Consider the following 23,751-nt stretch of genomic DNA (forward strand, 5'->3'; position numbering starts at 1 on the left):
TAGACGTGTGGAGACTTGATGGCGCCAAGCGGCCCTTTGTCGTAAAAGGTAAGCGAGTGAGTGTTCCGTGGATGTCTTACTTGTGGATGCCATCTTCTGCGGTTGCAGTGTAAATGCGACTTTCTCGGAGCCTGTTGCAGTGCGTGCGGAAAACAAAACAATAGACCTATTGCTGTCTTATCCAAGTGCTCTCGTGCACGCCCGAGGAATTGTGGATACGACGTTCTGACTTCTGCAGCTGCTCTCCGTATACAGATCGCCTTACCTGGCCATTTATGCCTTCTCAATGTTCCGTTTTTTTTTTTTTTTTTTTTTTTTTTTTTTTATATAGCTTTAGTTCTCTATTTCTAATATTCCAGTGTAATTTTATTGTTTGTAAGTGTATTCATTCTGTTCTGCGTGCTGTATTCATTTACATGTAGTGTTTTTGTGCACATTTCGTCGTTTTCGACGCGGGTGTTGACGGACCTAACGACGCTGCTTACGCCGCTGCCGAGGTGAGTAGTACTACTGTTGTCGCGACGCTCTATCGCGCTATAAACGCGTCTATTTGACCCGCATCAGTCTCGAGCGAGAGAGAGCTGTTTTTGAATGTCAGTGCATATGTCATCAGTGTAGGCAGAGCAACGACGTAGCAATCGCGACGCGAAAGCCGACCGCGCCTCGATCTGGCCGACCGTGCTTGTTGTGTTGAATTACGAGCGTGGGACTTGTTGGGACTCTCGAGCACCGTTAACTTGCTGATGATGCAAGATTCTGCTTTGTCGTCATGAATCCTTTACCCTTCGAGCGCCTGCAAAGCCGTTCCAGCGTTCGGCGTATCCTACTGCGCCTTTCAACTACCGCCCGCGCAGCATTGCATCCTTCCGTCTGCGAGTGTCGGCGGTTCATCGTCGCGGAGGTTAACGTTCGCAGGGGTTCACAAAATGCTCGCGTTCAGGTCGCGACGATGAACCACCGGCGCTCGCGGACGGCCAACAGGCGCCAGAAAGGTCGCGATGGTATACGCGGGTGGCTGTTAACAGGCGCTGCGTATAGGTACGCCGAGCGCTGCACAAAAGTGAAACAGTATACAGTGGTTCTACTCGAGGCCACTTCTGGTAATCAAGAGTTGACAGAGCCCTGAGAACAGTATGGGGAACTATTAGTTTTTTTCTTTGTTTATTGATTTATTTAAACTGTCTCAATAGTACAAATTAATTATACTAAAGTGATTTTGAAAAAAACATTTAGAACCGCGCAACCATACATTTATATGGTAAGACAAATGTAGCAGAGGCCGTTTGCCACCATTAGGCCCGTTAGCCTTCACGAACGAGTTCAGTGCCCTGTGACCCGCTTGTCCGAAGCCATGTTTTTAAACTTCAGCGATCCCGTTGTCGGTGATCGCTCTGGGGATATCTAGTTCTAGGCGGCCATTTCCTTTCAGTTATAGCCTCGCTTGTGTTTTCATTTGACGTGCGTTTCCAAATCACGATGCAAATTCGTTCCAAAGGGGCCTCCTCGAGCAGAAGCCTATTCATTTGAGCGATGGGTATTCTGCTCATTCATTACTGCTAGGTGCAAACATATTTTAAAATGTTTGTGCTGCCCTCCGCGCAAGGCCAGAAGCGAGTATGTTTTCTCCAACGGAGTGCATATCGGACGCAGCCGGTTAACGTTTATGACTAGTGCGTGTTACTGGCGCTGTACGACGTGAATGGAAGACGCGGCTCGAACCTAATCAATTACTTGTTCACGCTTTATAATATCTGCGTAACTTCCGCGGTACGAAGGTTTCACACCGCTTCACTGGGAAAAAAAATCATGGCAAATCCCGTTATACAGGAATAAAATTGAGTTTCGCTAATCTGCAAAATAATAAAAGAAAGCTATAACATAAAATTACACGCTTAGAAAAACAAGAATAAATTCGCGCCGCTATAGAAAGTCAATCGACCAATTATTATATCTACATGCACGCATAGAAGTTGACAGGGTATGCGTACATACCTCTGAATTGACTTATAGCCCGGTGTACTTCTAAGGAAATTTAATGCAGAGGCACCTCTAGAAATAGCGCATCTCGTATATGTCAGTTTCAGAGATCCACACCGGCCATCTCTTGTCAGGGTTCCCTGTGAGCACGGCAAGCCTCGCCACACACCGTTCAATGTGAGGCGAGCCCTAGACGCCATCTATCCCGGCTAAACACGCCGAACAGTGAGGTCTGCAATTATTCCGCATTTTATATGTGTAAGGTGTATGCAACTTTGTACATTCACTGTGAGCTGCTACTTCCTTGTTCAGCATGATGGTTTCTCAAATAAGTAAAAGAGAACTGAGAGTTACTGAGGAGTGGAGGCAAGCTGCAAGGGCTTGACACCCAACATAAGGCCGATCAGAAGTCAGAATGTTAAGGGGAGAAAACTCAAGAGGTCATCTAAGCCACAAGGGGACAAGCAGAGACCGTATGCCGGAAAAGCTAGAAGTTGTGTCTGCTCTTAGACACAGAAACACACATCCTCATCTTAGGCAGCATGATTGCTATTATCGTGGCCAATGTGAGCTGAAACGCCATGACGTGTGGCGCCCGGCAGTATGAGAGCCGGATGACATATTTTTCCGAAAACTGTGATGCCTGCTCTGGCCAAGAGAAGTTCTTTCCTGCACTGCACCTATATGTCATCTGCTATTGAGGAAGTAAAGGAAATATCTTTTTGCTTAATCGAACCACTAAACCTGCGCAAGACCCGGCAAAAATTTACCGCATACTTTCTCGGAACAATTTTTATGATGCCCCGATTTATGATCACGCATTAATCGATCCACAGTTGAGTGGCTCAAATACAGATGTTTCCCAGCATTTGCCAGAGACACGTTAGAAACAGTAAAAAGTGCCGACAGAAGCGTACCACATATCTGAGCATTAAAGTATATCGGCTAAGGGCAATAGTAAAGAAGGTCATTAGCGATTATCAATTGCATAATTCATGTCTGCAGGTTGAAAGTCAACTTAGTGATGCACCTCACAAATTGTGTTTCCGAGCAAAAACGGACGAGGAGAACCGCCAACTCGTCGCAGCTGCGTCGGTGCATCCTTTCCAATTGGAGCGGGAGCTCAGAGAAAACCTGGCGATCCAGGTACCCATCCAAACAGTCCTGCCCCAATTCACAACTGCCATCTCAGTAGTAGACAACAAAGAAGTGGAGAATGGTGCAACAAGTGCAGGAGGAGAGCTGTCTTGGCCTGGCATACATCACGGTAGAAAAATGCGACAGGCGGCTCTGATAGTACCGCACGCTATGTGTCGTGGTGTTTCAGTTCCTATTGGCCACGATAGTACATAAAGTGAACTGCTACTGGAAATAGGCCGACTCTTAATTTTTATAAGCCCCGCACCTTTACGTGGGTACCATACTCTGTCTCACCACACATTGGCAGGCGGCATGAAGAGGTGGCAATGTATCGTCTGAGTACACTCCTCCTATAGGGAGCGGTCACGTACTTTGCTTCATTGCCCCGACTGGCTTGCGGGGGCCTCAGTGTTCACTTTTTGTCAAGCTATGCCAAAAGAGAGTACAACAGTTGCCCTTGAGGTTGATAATAAAGCATAAAATTATTTCTAAGGGGACCAGAGTCTATCCTGTGGTCCCTCGAGCAAGTCTGTTTTGAGACAGATGTATGACACATCAAACAATCCTACATCATGATTATGCAAACTTTTCAAGTCGAGCCTTAAGAGCTTTGACTTTGGGTGAAAAAAGAGCACCTTCCTACTACCACGGCATGGCATAAAAAAAGTCCCTCATTATCATGGTTGCTAATCCACAGATTTGGCATCAAAAGACCTTAACCTATAACAACAATCTCCTGTGCGAAAGGATACAAGTTGCAAAGTTTGCAGTCTGCGGCAAACCGCATCTGCTATCCGCCAAACTTGCCAAAAATTCATCCGTCGGTGTCCGTCTGTCTGCACATGTGTATCCACGGTCAAGCAAGACTCGGGGTATGATTTGCTAAAACTTCGTTTATTACTTAGCCAGCGGTGTCAGCAATCTCTAACGAAATTTCACACTTCACAAGAACAGCATTGCCATCTTTGCTGTCAGCTTCAAAAATTGTTCTTGTTGTATTAGAGCACATTTCTGCTGCATTTCTTGAAATTTCCAATGCTGTTTACATTTTTGACATCTTATATACCTTACATATTTCTTGGTTAGTACAAATAACAACGTGTGTTCATGCCATATCTAAGAAGCCAAAGTAAATCAGAAGAGGAGAAAAAAAATCTAATGAAGCTTTTTTTTTTTATACAACAGATGCTACAATTCTGTACAATATGATCTAAAAACCTACTGATCGCTGCATGAATGTCATAAACAAAATTACAGTGGAGTGTGCGGTACAAGTTGGAAGTCAGTGTCTGGAACTGCTTGCTTGGGCATGCTGCAAATGTGCCGAGTGGTTTTGTTGACTGTTTGTTGGCAACAGAGTTTCTAAAATAGATGGTAAACTGCTCAATATGCTGAAGTCTCGCTCATTGGTACACTTAAAGGTGCTTGCATGGGCTATGACTACCAAACAAAGCTGAACCTTATGAGGCCTTAGAACCTCCTCATAGTGGTGTGAAAGCATAGACCATTGTCTTTGCTCGAATGGTTTGGCAATCGCAGTAGCTGCCGTCGTGCATATGTGGGGAAAACTGCGGGTTGAGGGACTCGCCTTTCTTGTGACCAACATTATCGAACAGCCCTTTGCATTCATTCGTCAGAAAGGGAATTTTTGGTACACCCTGACATGAAGTTATTGCAGGTATATTATGCAGTCGAGCCCGATTACAAACTGTAAGGAGAACTTTGTTCATGTTCTGCTATGTGCAAGTAGTCTCATCATTCGGCAAATGAAGAGTGCAGCAGTCATGGCGATTCTAACGTCAGGCTCCTGAACAGTGGAGCTGTTACTGTGGGTTTGCTGTTGTCAACTCAGTAGACTTCCTTCGGAAATCACATGAAGAGTAATGACAATAACCGGCCACTACCACCATGTTGCGTTAGCCAGTAGACAAGAGCAAGGCCATCCCCTCCTTGAGCTTAGACAAAGGGTCTTCATTAATTTGTCGTCTTCTCAAAGGGGACCACAGAGCTCAAGGGCGAGTGTTGTAGCTGACATTGTGTGGGCGGAGGCTTCCTCTAAGAAAACCGACTGAACACATTTGAAACTGGCCGACACATCTGAATACTAAGCCTTTGAGGTATTTTGAATAAATAAATAAACCTCCAGACATTGTCCTGAGGAAATCGACTGGCTAGATCCAGTATACCTGCAAGAAATCTGACTAGGTGCGTCTGACGCTTATCTCGCGAAACTGACGGGACAGGTCTAATACGCCTCATAGAGACAGCTGTATTCTTCGCCATATCGGGCTGTTTACTGTTCTCGAAGAACCGACTCGTTTGTAAGCTTCGTATAGTTATGCGAAGCATTGTATTCCTTTGCAAAAGAACAAATGGTTGTACGAAATACTAACTGTCTTGAAATACATTTCCCTGTATTCACTGTACTCATTGATCGTCGGTTTCCCCTAGAGTTTTAGTAGATCGTTCCGATATCCCCGATAACGATACGATGCATGCGTAAAAGCGGCTGCGGAGCACCAAGTATCAATAGAAAGTTTTCGTAGATCGTTTTCGTCGTCCCGCAACGCTCTTCGCAACCCGCTGCGATACCCGAAACTTTAAGGCCATCGGCGCGCAGGCGCAGGTTCTTCGTTGCGGAGGGCTTAGCGGAGGGGGAAACGCGGACTACGAAAACTCTCTATTATCGGCGTCGTCGGAACGATCTACTAAAAGTCTGCTTACACTCAAGCTGTATCACTGTGCATTTTTGCTGAAACTGCTCGACAATCAATCGCATCGATGCATGCGCTGTTAGTACCTTTTTTGCGCAATGTATTTCATGTACAGTTGAAATAAACAGTTGTCTGCGTGAAAGAGGTTACTGTAAACGACTAAATTTTCGCGAATTTCGCGAATCGCCTACAATTCGCAACAAAATACGTCCCGCGAACAATTCGGGCAATATGTGAACGCTACGGAAGCTACACTCGATTCGCGAAAATTAGAACCCGCGAATAATTTCAAATTTTCAGCTTTGGCCCGATTCGCGAAAATTTGAGCCCGCGAAAATTAAGTCCTTTACAGTATCTTCTTTTGATCGGCTGTTGTTGTCGTCCAGTGATGGGCACATCGGAAGAAAGCGAAGCGAAATGTTGGCGAGCGCGAGGACCAAAGCAAACCAAAATACCATGGGGCCGTCATCTTTAAAAGGAAAAGAACAAAACTGAAACATTAAAAAAGTAAGCTATAGTTTCCCCATACCTTGAAAAAGGGCGCTTTTATGGGTTCAAAACATTAATTGAAGAACTTTCGCTTTTTTAAAGTTATTTTGTAGTGAACATAATTTAGATTGATCACATAAAATAGAATAATTTTGGTTGTTCTCTGGTCTATTATTGACACGATATCCTAGATCACGTGTTCAGCGATTATCATAGGCTTCCTGTACAGTGGCCAAACTTTATATGATAAAATGTGGCTGGAACGGCTTTGGAGACGTTCGAAGGGCAAATGATCCGGGACGAAAAAGCAGCGTCGCAGCGTCCTGCATCATCAGTAAGCTAACGCTGCTCGGAGTCCTGCGCTCACATTTCAGCAGAGCGCGCGCAGTCGGCCAGATCGAGGCGCAGTTGAGCTGACAACTGTATTATATTGCTAATGCCACATTCATTTGCTGAACCAAAATATGGACTGCACTTGTTAGTGATATGAAAAAAAAAAAAAGAAAAAGCACAATTTGAGCGCCTGTACCATCTTGTAGTATGTCCTCATTATTTCAAGATTGATGCGTTCAAAAAAAAAAAATATATATATATATTAATACCTATAAAAGTAGTTTAATTTACTCTAAGCGCGACCGATTCACTTACCGACTTAGCTTGGCCGGGTTGAGGGGGAGCGTCGAGACTGTCGGAAGGCACAGGACCTGCGAAGAGAAGGGGAAAAAAGAAGAAAAGATCAGGTTAGAGAGAATTAGCGGCCGTGGGAGAACCCAAGAAAATTCAAAATCATGAACTTAGTGACAAAAGTAAAACTGCCCAGGTGTTCCGGAAACGATAAAAAATTGCGCATATCAGTGCCATCGAAGTGCAAGGCAACACAGATTAAACCGGTCCAAAGCAAACAAAATAAAACCTACGTGCCAGAACACATCTTGATCCTTAAAAAAATAAATGGAACATCGTTAGCCGTAACTGCGCTCAATATACTGTTTGTAAACGGTGTATTAGGATCTGGACATATGTGCTTAGAAAACATGGCATTACTGTAAGGCTGGGCCAAAGTACCCGAGTAGACTATTTCAGTTATGTGATCGCTCCGAGTCATTTTGGAGCACTTCTTGAAGCCGCCACAAGTTCAGTTCGAGAGAGAGATAGAGAGATTTCGGAGCCCAAGCATACACTTCATACTGAGTCATCCCTCAGCGAATACTAATTTAAGACTCGTGTGTTGGCTTGTAAACCTTGAAAAAAAAAATGCTTTCTTTCCCTTTCCCCTTGAATGCAACCACTTAGCATAGCGTCGAGCGAAAGGTGAGAACGGCAGAGAGGAGCTTCACTTGCATGTCCCGCCTCTGCGCGGGGATGCTCGGGCGTTTCGCGCACTCAGAGCAAAAGCGCGTAACCAAAGCACGACGGAGGGTCGCGTGCTTGAGACCGGGCGTTGGAAAGACACGCCCTGCCGTTTTCATGTTAGGATTAAAAGTACAGGACATGACAACAAAAAGGTCGTGGCAAAGGCCATTGTTTTTTGTGTGTTTTTTTAGAAGGCTTATCCACACAGCCGTATTTCAAAGAAACGATGACTAGACATTGACAAGATTAAAACGGCAAGGAAGTCGTTCAGGTGTCCCACCTCGAGGGCGAGCTTCCTAGCTTCGATGACGCTTCGGCGATTCGTGCGCTTCAAGCGTGCGGCCAAAGCACCGTGGAAGGCAACGAGCGTTTGCTGGAGTTCTGACATCTGAAAGGAGACGCCCTGCGCTTCTCGGGTCGTCGGTAACTACAGGGTGATTCAAGGAGACGCCAGGCTCTTTAAATCGACCGCAAAATTCAGTTTCTTAACCTATCGCGTTACGATTTTGTGCAGCGTTGCCCACAGATGGTGCATATTTTTTTTATAAAATTTGCAAGGAGCGATTTTTCCTGAGGAAAAAGTAAAGAAAGGAAAAGGCTTAGCTCCTATGGAAACGCGGTGAAACCACCGGTCTTCAAACAACACGGCGCCGTTTCGAGCGGGAGACAAGAGATGGCACAAGCGGTCGCGACGCCAACTGCCGCCAACGAACGAGCATACGACGCCGAGAGCCGGCGTCTTTAGCAGACAGGGAACTGCAGTTCTTGTTGTTACCGCGCCTGTTTTTGTTTCTGCGACTGTCGCCGCCTGCGGAACGCGCGTCGCTTGAGTCGAAAAGATTGTCTGCTAAAGACGCTGGCTCTCGGCGCCATATGCTCGTTCGTTGGCGGCGTTCGTTGCGCCATCTCTTGTGTCCCGTGCGAAACGGCGCCGTGTTGTTTGAAGACCGGTGGTGTCGCTGCGTTTCCATAGGAGCTAAGCCTTTTTCTTTCTTTACTTTTTACTCAGGTAAGTTCGCTCTTTGCAAATTTTACAAAAAAAAAAAAAAAATGCACCATCTGTGGGCAACGCTGCACAAAGTCGTAGCGCGATAGGTTAAGAAACCGAATTTTCCGGTCGATTTAAAGAGCCTGGCGTTTCCTTGAATCACCCTGTAGAATGAGGGATATCTGCGAATGGTTATATTAATTATATAAAATGAAACCAAACGGTGTTCAGCCGAGATATTAAGTAAAATAATTTGGAGTAGTACTTGATTGAACGTTTTATTTAGGTTCTGCAAGGTTGCAATAAGACATCAACAATGAATTTAGACGTTAAACAAAAAAAATCTTTTATAATTTAGTTAAGCGTACGCATTTAAAACGCATTGTTTTATGAAAATGAAAATTCGTCGTGTAAGCAATAAAATGGCCTACTTAAACAAAATCCCGCTAGCTTTTATCGCACTGCTAAAGTTTATCTTTAGCAGTCTGTGCCTTGAAACATTTGGAGGTTTATCTAGAGCCGATAACTAAGCAAGCAATTTCACATTTAAAAAAAAATCTAACTTGTGGTACAGCCCAACTGCACATAATCAAGGTTATTCGTAACTGCTCTCGCTATGCCCAAGTACCCCTCCTTAAATCCCTAATTTGTAAGGAAATCACTACCAACGATGCACAAAACTCGTCAGGACGCAAGTATGTATCATGTAAGGCAAGCGCCAAAAAATGTTTTGCTAGTTTTTTTTGTTTTTTTTTTTTTTTTCGTTTTTTAACAGGGTAGGGTTGTCACATCAACATTCACCATTGTCTTCTTTTTTTTCGATACTTGACGCGTGCGCTTGCACACTCCCGCTCAGTGTTGCCGAATCGTGGGAAATTTCCCATATTGTGGTAAAAAGCATGACAGCTAGGGAAAAAGGGAAACCAGAATTTAAACACATGTAAAACGTGGGAAATATTTTTGAATAAACAAACTAACCCGAAATTTCGTAATTTTCTTATATAAGCTAAGAACAAGAGAAAGGGAGTGGCACTAGCTACTCAGACAGTTTGCTGTTTTGAAGAGCCAATCTAATTCATCACGACTTACATCATGTGAGTGCTGCAAGCAGTGCCGGTACAGTACTGCCGCTTCGCGCGCTTTCCTGGCCGCTAGGTACGCACACACGTCCTCTGTCAGTGCGTTACATCATGGACTGCACAATAGGTGTGATCCCTTTCACATCACGAAAACGAGCAGGCGATTTCAGTTTAGTTTAGTTAATGGCCCTCTTGCCTTCATTTAGTTCCCCGGGTTCATTCAACCAATGTATAGCGCGGAAAAGAAGGGAAGGGGAGACCAGTTTGCCGAATGTCAACATCTACATTTCGTAATTTATGCGATGCAAACTTTTACAAAACAAAAACATAGCGAGGCGTTGCCGCATTTAAATATACTTGGCGTCATGCGTATCTTAAAAACGACTTCTGTCACCAAAATGGTGTTGTGGGAAAAAAAGGGAATTTTCGCCGCTCGGCGAGGGAAAAACCGAAGTGGCAGTGCGGCAACACTGTTTCCGCTGTGGAAAAATAGCAAAACCCACTCCGCTGGGTTTGCTTTTCCACAGTGCAGCGGGGCACGGCGACAGGCGCACTTAACGGAACTTGTTACTCCGCCCGAACAGATCCCAAGAAGTTCGCGTGGCGCCCCCTTACGGCAAACCGGGGTGACGTCACGGCGAGGAGAGAATTTTTCCCCAACTCGCCCCGCTCGCCCTGGGGAGGCTGTGACGACGCTAGCTGTCGGTGCGCTCGTTTCTATTGAACTTTTTTGGCGTGTTTTTGTAGGAAGTGTAAATTTTTATATATGCCTTTATCGAGGTATGGTCTGTGCCTGCAGGCGAAACTTCAACCAACTTTTCAGATATGGTTGACAGAGCAGGCAACGTTTGAATCGCAGCTGGTACATGAAAAGGAAGAAATATGGCCACAATTCAAGGAGCATCGCTACAGATTTACATCTCACACATTTAATGCTGCTGATGGGCGGAATGAATCGGCAGATTCAGTATACTATTTTTTATCTCTGTTTTTAAACAAGATCTCCGAAGCAGAAAAGCTGCATGCTGCTCGAGCAACATGCTAAATACAGTCTGGGCCATGGAAAGAGAATCACAAGTAAGAGAGCCCAAGTGCAGGGGCAATGTAAAAAAACAAGGACCATTTATTATACACATTGCTCGCATTTGACCTTTGCTGGATTCGGATAGTATTTCAATGGACTACAAGGGTGGTATCCCTGGACTTGTTTATATCAACCCTCAAGTAATATATAACAAACGTAAGCGAAGGTGTCTAGCTCGTTATTAGTCCCTTAAGCCCTAAAGTTGAGATTTGATTTAAATCGAATTGTCCTCAAGCTAAAATACAAGAAGCTTTTCTCACGCAAACTGTCGCCCTTCACAGGTTCCACATTTTTTGCTACTAGTGCTGCATCTACAACTGGACAGACGTTCAAATGCTTGCTTTTACTCCTGTTTTCCTCCGTTGTCAGAAAGTCCAGCTGTAGGGAGTTTGGAGACTGAGGAAGCTTTTGGAGACCTGCAGCAGTGTCTGTTTTAATTGGAAATGACAATTCAGACAGAACGGTGTATTTTCCGAATACCCAAGGCTGGAATAAAAATGTCAGGAAAAAGTATAAACATTCCAAATTACGGCGCTATTGCTGTGCATATTTTGGGCAGTTCAATACAAATCATACAGGCAACTGGGGGTAATTCGGCCGTTTTTGCTGCTACCATACAAACTAATTTCCAGTAATTGTGCATCTAAGAAATATGCCTGCATACGTGTATATACTATATAATTAATTCATGAAGAAGCTACATTTATGTAAAACAACCCTGTTCCACGAGCACTTCAAAAATAATCAGACACAGGGCCTTTAAAACATCTGCGAACCAGCGCATGCAGAGTGGCAGCGCAGAGTCGGGGTCGCGAGCTAATTTGCCGACCACCCAAAGGCCCATGGTATGAATGCCACTTCAAGTGCCTTGAAGCGGGATGTAATATCGTCCTAAATCATGAACATGTAAGGAACAGAATTCCAGCGTCTGAAACACTTGCGCCACCGCTTCACCGATCCCTCGCAAAATTGCCTTATGTCATGTGGACGGACGGGGAGGTTCATCGGCGGAATTGCGTCCGCCGATAGCTTTCGGGATTTGTAACCCAATTTAAAAGATAAAAGGGACAAGCAGGCTTATAAAATGCACGGAAGCACGTCAATATCGGCCTAACTCAACGTCTTTTACACCGGGTAAACGAAGTCCAGCTCCTCGAAGAGTTTGCGGCGCACAACGCTCAACCAGGAAACCGGTGCTGGGAAGCGAGCTGATGCGAGGTCGCGGAGCGGAGTCCTCCCCCTGACGTCACGGTACACCTCATCCAATCAGGGCGCGGCGACCGCAGCGACGCTTGTGTTCGCTCTCGGGGCTAATAAGCACCAGAGAAAGCTCCGAGGACTGCATGTCGGTGCTTTACAGAAAGATCACGCCATTCAAAACTATAATATATATATATATATATATATTTTTTTTTTTTTTTTTTTTTTTTTTTTTTTGCGCACGCTTATTTTAACGGTTTGTCAGTATAGCATCGCTTGAGTTATTAGTTTCCGCATTGACCACGTGAAATCAACCTTTGGGGCCGCAGCCGTGTCCAATATGCGCCCTACGGTCACCTCTTATAACCCTTCTCAGTAGTCACCTGACCGGTGGACAGAGCGCGCTGGCACACGCGGTGCCATAAGGTGGCTTCAGTTTGGTTGGTCTCGGTTTCATAGGGCTCGCGGCTGTGTTGCTGTGTTCTGTCGTTTCGATTAAGAATGTGAGATAAGGAACAAACACGTCAATTGAAGTCTGACGTCTGTCTTCCGTATACACTCCGTGCGACGCGACTGGCGCGCCGCCGCGCGGCCGGTACCGAAGGTAGGCAGTGAGAACCCCAGAGAAAACGAAACCGAAACCACGCCGCGTACGTTGGTACGCATTGAAGTCGGAGTGGTGCGGTTGCGCTGGGTTCACAGCATGAAGTGCTGCCTGTGCTGCGTCATTAAGTGCTTTAATAGTTACGCGTCGTTTCTCGTGGAGACAGAGTTTCACAGTTTTTCACCTTGCCGATGTTTTGTGGGACAGCGACAACGATGGAGCCGTGCCGTATGACGCGAGAAATTGGGTCTCCCGATCATGTCTGCTACTGTGTCGGCACGGCTGACATATTCTACACTGCCGCTTTGCGCTCTGCGTTTGTTTTTGTACCAGTAACGCCTACATGTGTCAGCGCCGATGGGACGAACTGAAATGCCATCCCACACTCGCGGGTATGAAGTGCCAATTTCGTTGGAGGAATGAACTCCAAAGAAGTTTCGTCCACATCGTACGTGTCGATGATATTTCCGGACAAGTATGGCACGCAATCTGTACTTCACGAAGAAAGATTCGAACGGTAAAAAAAGTGAGAAATATGAATCTAAAGAAAACAACAATGAAACTCGGAATCACTGGAGAATCGACGCTTGAGTGTGGAAGTTTATGTGGTGTGCTTTCTTTCTTGGTCAACCTCTTTTTGGATGTGGAAACGCTGACACCCCGACATCTGTAGACAAAAATTTTTTTTCTCGGCTTTAGAGCCACCTATCACAAAGTGGTTCGAACTGGAAGTACCGTCCACTGCTCCCTTCCTACCTGTAGAGTGTGCACCTCCCACGATGAGTGGTATTATCTTGGCAGCCTTTCACGGTCAAAACTGGTTGCCATTTAGTTACGCTGCCCAAGCTAAATTTTCACCTGGTTTCCCTACGCCACCTTTTTTTTGTGTAATAGGTGCTTTGTCATGTTACTGTCAAGTCCAAGCACCTGCGTGCCCAAATCTGCACTTTGCACAGCCCGCTACAACACAACATTTTGGGTCCAATATTGGATATCCCGTACAGCTTTATTTCTTTATTCGTTAGAAACATAACGTTCACTTGCCACTCTTCGTGCACAAACTTGGTGAACATCTCACTCGCCTCCAAATATCATCGTATCAGCAGTCCTAAGTTTACAGCGACGAGCGAAATAAATTTCCCACTCAGAGCAATTATGCTAGCGGCCGTCTTGTTTATCGGAAAATTCCTCCAACTCCTTTTTCGGCCGCAACTAGAGAAATTACCCCAGAACAGCTAAATGCCCTTCTGCCCCAGCACTCATGCAACGTCACCCTCAACCTATTGGCTCAAAAAGCAAAAGTTTCGTCCGTGCGCGCTTCCGCCGCCACAGCTTGGCATGCGAAAAGGCGCCGCAGGCTGCTGAACGCGCCTCACAGTCGAACGCCAGCTCCTCCGCTAGCGGCGCTGCGCGCGTTTTTCAAAGCGCCCCCTATAGTTCCCGCACGGAGTGTATACACCAACTCATGTTTACAAACAAACCGGAGCGCCCGGAGCACCCCTAGTGGACACCACCGGCGCCGGGCATGCGCGATGGGGGTGTGGGCAAAAAGCTCGCCGTCGCCCATAAACAGACCATTGAAATGCGATGTTGTCGGCGCCGGTGTGAGTCCCCGCGCTCTTTTTCGCGTTGGAATTGTTGATTCTACGTCCTCCTAACGATGTCTGACTACTTGAGCAGCGTCAGCGAAATTAACGAGGCTCGTTACACCGCAAAACTTCGCGTGAATAATCTGACATGTGGCGATTCATTCCGCGTGGACGCCGTAGAACGTACGCATGATGAGATTTCGGTTATGCCTGATTGTTGATGTTATGCCTGATTCACATGATGAGATTTCGCTCGCAATTTTCAGTCGCGACGCCGCTCGGACTGCAAAAGCGTGAACCGTAGCTGAGATGGTCGACGTCGATACTGAAAATCGCAAGCAGAATCTAACCAAGTGAATCAGGCATAACAAGTCGGTGATGGCCACTGGTAACAATGATCAACATCTCCTTCTATCTACTGTTTACGTCGAGCCTGCTTACCAACATTCCAACTAAAGTCTTTTGAGGCCTGCACTTAATTCTTATCGCAAGTACCGGGCCCACGTTTGGTCTACGGGCCGGTGTCCTCTAAAAGAGCAGACGACAAGCAGAAACGTTTGAAAGAGCAGACGACAGTTCGAACGATCAGGCGACCGTTTGAACTTGAAGGCGCACTGAACGGTAGTCCGCAGGTGGTCCGCACAACTTGACGTTTTTCCGGCGTTCATTTTGGAACAAAACAAATAAATTTTATGGCCAGTAGTATCCGTGAATTTAACCCAAAATGCTTCCCGCCCAAGCAATCGTGGTCCGACGGCGTCTGGTTTTCCCTTTTCACGGCACATATCCGCGTTCTCGGACGAACCGAGCGCATGAAAACTGACGTTCAAACCTTTCTCGACTCCCTTGGTACAGCCCCAGTCGCAGCATTTTGACGAGAAGGCAGGTTTTTGTCTGGTTCTTTTTAAAACAACGCAGGAATACACGTCTCAAATGGGCACTTCCGCCCACAGCCCCGGACCGGAAGTGCGCCCGACGCGCCACCACCGCGCCGTGACGTAACAGAGATGAGTTCGTGTATAATTTGCGAAATAAAATTAAATGGCGCGAGAGAATTGACCCGCAGCAAGCTTTGCTCAAGTCAAATTCCAGGCATCTCTTTATGGATTTGTGCAGCCAGATCTTTATTGGTTTGAACCGATACGCTTTTTACTTTCAGTGGCGTCGAGAGTAAATCTGGCCTCGACAACGCTCCACTCGAGTGATTTCCATTCAGACACGGTTTGGTTTCGGCGTCATATATTGCGTGCATCGGGCACTTTTGTCAGACACTCACAAGCTGTCTTTGACGAGTTTTTCACCCTGGGAGTGGGAGCCAACCCTGTGTCTAAATAAATTAATTTAATTGTATATATTAAAAAAAATTGAATGACTGCAGCATGATACTGAGCACAATCTACACTTTCTTTAAATTCACAAATAAATAGATCAAGTGTTTGTTTTACCGCAAAAATGATTCCCCCATATAATCAAAAGCCTTTGTATTGGATTTATGGTAATAAAAATCCGAGACTCGAGAACAAAGAAGGGGACGAACATAACACGCCCCCTTCTGTGTTCCCGAGTCTCAGGCTTTTATTAGCATGATTCAACACCAGGTCGCTTGTTTTTTTAGCATTGTTGTTGTTTTGGATTTGTTATGAAGGCATGAGCACGATGCTTTCAAGAAACACACATAGTGACTACTTGCGTTGACTATATTTGCCTCCTTCATTGAGACAATAAAAACGTGATCATAAATATACCTTGCGCTTCTTACTGCGCCACTAACACTTAAACAAAGTTCCGCTGTCATTAATAATTGACCTCTCAACCTTTGTGTGTCTTAGTCATTTACATACTCAATGTGCGCCAGTGCTAATGCTGATTCCTTTCTTCACACGTATCCGGTACGCCGACAGTGCAAATAGTAATACCCTGTTATAAAATAAAGTTCAGAAGTTGTGCACATAATGATGGCACGTAGTTAGGTAGCAAAAATAAGTTTCAGACGCGAGACAAAGAATCGCGTTAAAACGCGAGGAAAAAAAAGTGAAAGCCGTTTACAACTCCCTGTAACGCCGAATTAGAGCGCAGCTCTTGAGGAGGAGGAGGGAAGGGTACTGAGGGTCTCGTGTTCTCGGGCGGGGGGTCACGTTACGTCGGGGGGCCCTCGGGGAGGGGGTCACGTGACCTGGGGGTGTCACGTGACCTCGGGGGGGGGGGGTCACGTGACCCCCCAGAGAAAGTTTTCCGCTAGATATAGTGGGGAAATTTTTTCGCTAGATCTAGCGGGGAAACTTTTCCGATAAATTTAGCGGGGAAATATTTTCGCTAGATTTAGCGGGGAAATTTATCCGCTAGATTGAGCGGGGAAATTTTTCCGCTAGATTTAGTGGGGAAATATTTCCGCTAAATTTAGCGGGGAAATTGTTCAGCTAGATTTGGCGGGGAAATGTTTCCGCTAGATTTAGCGGAGAAATTTTTCCGCTAGATTTAGCGGGGAAATTTTTCTGCTAAATTTAGCGGGGAAATTTTTCCGCTAGATCTGGCGGGAAAACTTTTCCGCCAAATTTAGTGGGGAAATGTTTCCGCTAGATTTAGCGGGGAAATTTTTCCGCCGTTTAGCGGGGAAATTTTTCTGCTAACTTTAGCGGGGAAATTTTTCCGCTAAGTTTAGCGGAGAAATTTGCCAATAATGCACCGCGCGGTTACGCCGACGCCGACGGCGACGGCGACGCCGCTCAAGCCGGAAACGGGCGCCTAAGAGCTGCGCTCTAAAAAACGAATACAATGCCTTCACCAAGGCGCGGAGGGAAGAGAGGAGCGACGATTTGAAGCCACCTTATGGCGATCGCGTCACGTGATTCCAAGATGGCAGTGCCCATGCGAAGGAGGGTGAAAAGTCCAATTCAGCAATTGGGTTTCTCACCTAGAAGGTGTTGGTTATAATTACTGCCGAGACCGCTAATAGCGTATAACGAAGTCAACGGGAATCGGATATCACTTCGCTATATTCGCTATTTCGTTATAATCGACTTCGGTTATAACGAAGTCAACGGGAATCAGAAATCACTTCGCTATATCCGCTATTTCGTTATAACCGGTCTCGACAATCCTACGACAGTTAGAACAATGTCACAACAGGAGCGGACGCTCCGTCTTCTCTGAAATAAAGCTCAACGCGGAAATCAATTGAAAGTGATGGGACAGTAGCTGGCATGCTGCTCAAAGGATAATAGAACACCTCTCATATTTTGGAAATACGAATGTTTATTCGATTTTGTGCTGTTTTCACCTATTCCTTTAAAAGCTTCAGGTTTTCCACATTCCTTTCACCCTTTTCGTGCGTCAGCTTTTTGTGACCTAGATAAAAATGGTAATGTTTTGTTCTATGGCACGTTATTATTAGGGCACGTCATCGGTAATACGCGTATTTTGACAAAAAATACCTCGCGTTTTTTTTATTTGTCAGTCTCCTTAGACGAATTAATAAAAAAATACGCAATAGCTAGCGTCAGCTTTTTTCTTCTTCTCAATAACCATGATGTTAAATAGATTCCCGACTTGACTCGTTGGCTGTCGCAGTGGAGGGAAGCTTCGCTACCGTTGCCTCACCTGGCGTCTAGTTGAAGAACACTCAGCTGGCCAAGGCCGACCCGTGCTCCATACGTTTTAAACTGCAAATTGACATTTGTTTTTGTTTTTTTTACTCTAGGACGTAAAGTTAAAGTAACGCCGCCAAAGTAACAGATTACTCTCTGACCTAACGGTGTAACAGTAATTGGTTACATTTTAACTTCGGGTAATCGTAAAAGTAATTCCTTACTCTTTTTTTTCCTTTCTTTTTTGGCAACGTGTAGAAGTCTGCGTCGGGAGTCACAAGCAATACTGGTTTGGTGGCAGATCAGTTTGTTTTCAATAATATTTTATCGTCAAAGTATTTGGTGTTAGACGTAGAGCTCGCTGAGTTCGTCTGCGGCGGTGTGTGTAGAAAGGCCGACGACCAGACACGAGATTCTGCAAGGCAGAAGATCCTCCTCACCCTGGGGGAGGAGGAAACAGGCAACAGTGGACAGGGTAAAAGGGGGGAGAGGAGGAAGCGGGGGAAAGTGGTAAGCGCGAACTGGTCGCCGGTCTTTAATTGGACTGTAAACGCTCCCATGTCTCCCCCCGGAACCTCTTCGGAGTGAACGGCGAAGCCGAGGAGAAAATTGCGCCTCCTGCAGAGTCCTGTTGACGTCACGCACATCTCTCCACAGATTTCTCCCCCGTGTGAATACGGTTTAACATCGTATAGATTTAAGTTTTAAGTGTACATTAAGAACGTATAGGAATAATAATAATACGCATAATGTGGCATAACTGCAACTAATATATTTTAATTACAAAAAAAAATAAGATGGGGAGAGTTGAGTGGTATGGTATAGCTACGACCGCGTTAAAACTCCGGAGATACGTCTACGAACACTTGTCGGATTGTTAATTTTATCTGCTTCGCTCGCAAATACAGCGAAGGTCATGAAATGTTTTAGAACCACGTAAATACACATCTGTGCTACTGAGCTGTGTCTTCCACAACTCTACCGTGGTGTGTTTTCTTTTTCTTTCGACTATACTATACACAACACTGCTGCTTGGCTGCCGTCATTGAGACGGGTACACAAGGGAAGTTTGTATCCACAACCATGTGTATTGTGTTGGACGGTGGAAAATAGACTGATCTGAATGTCGATCGCCTTTTTCTGAAATCGGTGAAAGTAATGTTTGTTGCTTTTTTTTTTTTTAACATATAGGTAGATATATTGTAGAAACGCACCCTCTCGCGACATATAAAATATTTCATAATTAGCAATTTCCAGTGAATTATTTTTTTTTCTTTTGTAAAAGAGGGCGAAATTTAAAGGAAAGCCATGCCCACCACGCGGCTTTTTGTAAAAACTGCATATTTCTAGATAATTAAAAAAAGAGTTTGCTTTCATTTTTGGGGACCGGACTATAACATATATTTCGTGAAAATCTGAAGGCTCGATTCCGACTCGCCTGTTAGAATCTAAGGAAAACCGTCCGACAGATATATCCGACCTTGTACGCGATTGATACACGCGCACTCTGCTTCCGACAAGGTACAGAGGATCGGAAAATAGTATTTTTGAGTGTCTACGACAATTCGGGGAAGAATCGCTGAAGCGCGGTCTTAATGAAATACTGACGCGAGAGTGTCTCAACAAAAACGATTAATGTAGAAGTATGGAAGCCCCAAACATTCCCAACGCTTTGGGGCATTCGTCCCATCCGCCGTCTCCTCAAAAGTTCTCAGCGAAAATCTGCACAAACTGTAATGTTCCCCCGAATAATTATGAATAGTAATAATACAATAAAAAATGTAAAAAAAATATTCAGGAACGTGTACGTTTTTATTCATAGGTCAGACATTGTTTACACAAAAGCTTATGATCCGTTTAAAGAAACAATATATATATATATATATATATATATATAACTGAGAAGAAAAAAACCCTTAGTGAAAAACAGCAACAACGGACGATTTAATCTTCGACGTTTCGGCCGGAGTCCGACAGTCAGAAAGTCAGGAGTCAGGAAGACTATATATATATATATATATATATATATATATATCAGGGTATCGAACCGGAACCGAACCGAACCGATAACCGGAACCGAACCGGTATTTTTTCCGGAACTGAACCCGAACCCGAACCGTTATATTGTTATCGCGATGAACCCGAACCGGAAATGAACCGGAAAAAAATAACGGTTACCGGCTCATGTCAAAACGGTTCGGCCACGCGCTGTTGACAATGAATGTGCTATCAATGCCATTTGTTTTTTAAGTGCCGTCAACTGACACACACCTCGCTTACATATTTTTCTTCTCCACTCAGTTTTAGGAATATAAACGCTGCATCCATGAATCTTGACAAACGCTGCATCCATGAATCTTGACATAGGAACCAGTATTGCACTGGTCGCGGCTTGCACGGAAAAAAAAGAATTAGAAGGCTGTGCAAAAAAAAAAAAAAAAAAAGATCGCGTCGCGGGATTTCATTTTCCTACAATCTTGCAAATCCCAAATGCTGCTGTGTGCTCGTTTCATAACACGTTTCTAGAAGGCGGCGAGTTCTTGAAGCTTGCTTCGATCGGAATGAGAAAAGAAAAGGCTGTGGAGTTTGATAATAATGCATCCGGTTTCGTATAGGCACTTAGAAGCTAACATATTTGTGAGACAGCGAACTCTTCCATTTAATATTTATCCTATTACGTCCTTCTGGCGTTGCGTTCGGTGAAGTCTTTTTCATATTCCGTATCTTGTTTGATGAAAACTTCTTTAAGGGTCTAATTTGAGTTACCGAAGGCTAGTTCAAATAAAGAAAGCTGTATTTTCTCCCCACTGTTCCTTCAATTGCTTACACGCCGAGGTGGCGGGATATAGCGAGTTCTACTTGTAAGTGGGTTTGTAAGGAGGTCGCGGATTTTACAGCTACTGCGTCGGACCCAATTAGATGAAGTCCGAATGCGTAAACGTCGGTGAGGTAACCTTTGAGTGCACATAAAGAAACCATTCCTGGTAGAAATCCCTGAGCCTTACACTACGATGTATCCCGTTTCGTACGTGCTGATTTCAGATGTTTTATTTGTAATTTATTTTGATGTTGCAATTTGTCATTTATAATTTCCGAACCGGTTCAGCGCCCCGAACCGGTTCGCGAACCGGTTCGCGGATCGAATTAATCGAACCGGAACTGAACCGGAACAAAATAAATTTACCTGAACCTGAACCGTAACCGAACCCGTATCTTTTACGGTTCGACACACTGATATATATATATATATATATTTAAAATGTGCCCCTCCCCCCCCCCCCCCCCCCCCGTAATATTTCCGACGGTAGTAATAAGGCAAGACTCAAAGCGTATGCAAAAACTAAAACTTCCCAATTTCCTTAAACAGCTCTCTTTCCCCGGGAACTTTTCGTATTGAACACAGCATTAGTCCCTCTAAATTTATTATTTCCGCAAACATCGCCGCACTGAGACCAACTTTACAAGCGCCTACAGCCATTATTAGGATCGACTGTATGAGGAGAGTCGAGCAGCATCAATAGGGAGTTTTCGAATCGGGGGCCCCCGCGCTTTGGGTCCCCTGTTTGGGGCATCACACTGCGCATGCGTAGTCACTCAGCGCTCGCACTGTGCGACGCTCCAAGCTGTTTGGGAACCCGTGGGGCCCCCTATCCGAAAACTCCCTAATGTTGATACACCAGGCGGGGTCTCGCAAAGAAGCTAAAACCGAATGTCGTGAAAACAATTAGAGCAAAGAACAAGACGAAGAAACGACTAAGACATTAAGCGCTACTATTAATAATTCGGTGTTTAATGTATAAAAAGAGATAGGCAAGAAGGAAGTGAGGAATGTTTTGATTCAAAGAAAAAAATAAAGATTGTTTAGAGAACAAAAAGCTAGGGCGCAAGCTAGCTGGTGATGGCTAAACTTTTAAGACAAAACCCTGAGACTAGGGAAAAAAAGATTTTTCCGCTCGTCTCGAGGGTGTTTTTTGATGTTGTTGTTTTTCTAACAAAAAATAATGTCGGGTTGAAGGATGTCCCGATGAACTAAGTGACACACACGTACAAAAATAAAACAAATCAAGAGAAAAAAATAACATTTTAAAAAGAAACAATGAAAGAGAAAAAAATAGAGGATGAGAAAAGGGGCAGGGTTAAGAAAAAAAATTGAGGTGCCGCATCTCTTTCTCGGACAGTGCTAGAGATGATGTGCTAATCTCCTTGATCGATGATAGTTTTTGCCTCCTAGAGCTCTCTGGCTCTCTTGCTATGAAAGCGAACGAGGACTTTAGTTCATTTAAACACAGTAAAGCAGTTACAATCGCTGACGTGTATGGCTAGGTGTCCTAATAGTGACGATTGTAGAGAAGGTAATGCTCTCGATCGTAGCCTTACATTAACGCAGCGGCCAGATTGGTCACATACACTTCTCACAAGAGCACGGGATCTCCTACACGATGTTGACGCTGCGATTGACGTATTTATGCGCACAATGAACTATGCATTAGGCATGAGAGAAAGAGAGAGATGACTTTATTTTGGGTCAAATAAAGACCCTTGATCATGACGTTCATTTAGTGAGCTGGTCTTAGGACAAGTTTGTCCAGTGCTGACAGTATCCCCTATTACAACTTCTTTTTTGTTTTTCTTCTATTGTGGGGGGGGAAGCATTCTGCTACATCAAACAATAAATAACTGGTATATCCAAATTCCTGCAGTCTTATAGCTTGGGCCTCAAAACTCTTCTTGGCTGTGTGTTCGCATGATTTTTGCAAGGCCGCGCCGAAGCAGCTTTACACAATTCCTCTTTTGATTGTCTTCGAATGAGCCAAATCAAAACAAAAAAGTTTAATTTTTCTGTGAGTGTTTTTTGTTTGTTTGTTTTTTGACCGTGGTGAATATATGTTTAGCGTTTAAACTTGTCTTTAAAAGACAGCTGGATATCTAGAAATTGGAGATTGCAGGTAGTTGGCAGTTCGTGGGTAAACTTTAGTCTTTGAGATTGTGCCACGAAAGTAGCGCGGATGTTTATTGTTGACGAGTCGTTTTGTTCAGGTCGCTCATGCAGTAGGACAAGATAGTCATCAGCGTATCTCAACACACGTGACACCAGGTTGGTGGGAATAATCAGGAGCATGTCCCGGTCGCACTGGGATAAGAAGATGTCACAAGTACAGTACAGGTGCAAAGCCTTTGGAAATTTCTTTCGTTTGGATGTAATCACCATTGTTGAACGTAACTACTGTGGAGTTCAGGAGCTCCAAGAATGAGTCCACCGATATACACACCCCTTTGGGTTTGAAATGACACAGTTCCATTCAGTCTCGATGCAGTCACTCACCGCCTCAAACATCTGTGTGTGTGTGTATGTGTGGGGGGGAGGGGGGGGGGGACAGAACAAGCTAGGAGGTGTTGGAACAAGTCCGCCACGTCACGTGAAAGACCAAACCTGACCGGCATGGCGTTTTGTTTGAGACGTATCAATGTCTCTTAAAGGGGTGTTCACACGAGGGAGAAATCCCGGGGATTTCTCCCCGGCACGCGCATCCCACGACGAAAACGTCAGGCTTTGCGATGTGCAAAAGCCTCGCGTTTTCATCTCGTGATGCGCGCACGCCGGGGAGAAATCCCCGGGATTTCTCCCTCGTGTGAATACCCCTTAATCGGGAATCACGAAAGGATCGTTCAATTTAAGGTTGTTCAGGTGGAGTAAAAGAAATGGAGACATATTTCTCACTGCATAGTTCCTTTTCTGTTACAACTACACGAAATGGGCAACTTTCCTTGTGAGTTTTTGCAGTGAAAAACATCTCCAATTAAACACCTTTCGCGGCGGTGATATTCGTTATCAAGATAGACATCTCTAGTTTCCACAAGAAAACCTCCTTCCTTGTACGAGAAAAGCAGATTTAAATTGTTTTGTCCGCATTTATCAACAATACGAGATACATTCATCTTCCTTTCGCTA

The 23,751-nt window shown here is 44.8% G+C and overlaps 1 protein-coding gene across 2 annotated transcripts in view; it reads right to left on the reverse strand.

Annotated features, from left to right (window-relative positions):
• Positions 1-23,751, reverse strand: part of LOC8030972 (putative surface cell antigen sca1) — a 75,757-nt gene that overhangs the window by 10,152 nt on the left and 41,854 nt on the right. For both annotated transcript variants that reach the window (XM_029993442.4, XM_029993441.3), the window contains exon 2: positions 6,969-7,024. In XM_029993442.4, the coding sequence (XP_029849302.2) occupies positions 6,969-7,024 (56 nt within the window). The remainder of the gene's footprint in view (positions 1-6,968; positions 7,025-23,751) is intronic.

Source organism: Ixodes scapularis, unplaced genomic scaffold (assembly GCF_016920785.2).
Source record: "Ixodes scapularis isolate PalLabHiFi unplaced genomic scaffold, ASM1692078v2 PGA_scaffold0__279_contigs__length_252992795, whole genome shotgun sequence".
Taxonomy (NCBI): domain Eukaryota; kingdom Metazoa; phylum Arthropoda; class Arachnida; order Ixodida; family Ixodidae; genus Ixodes; species Ixodes scapularis.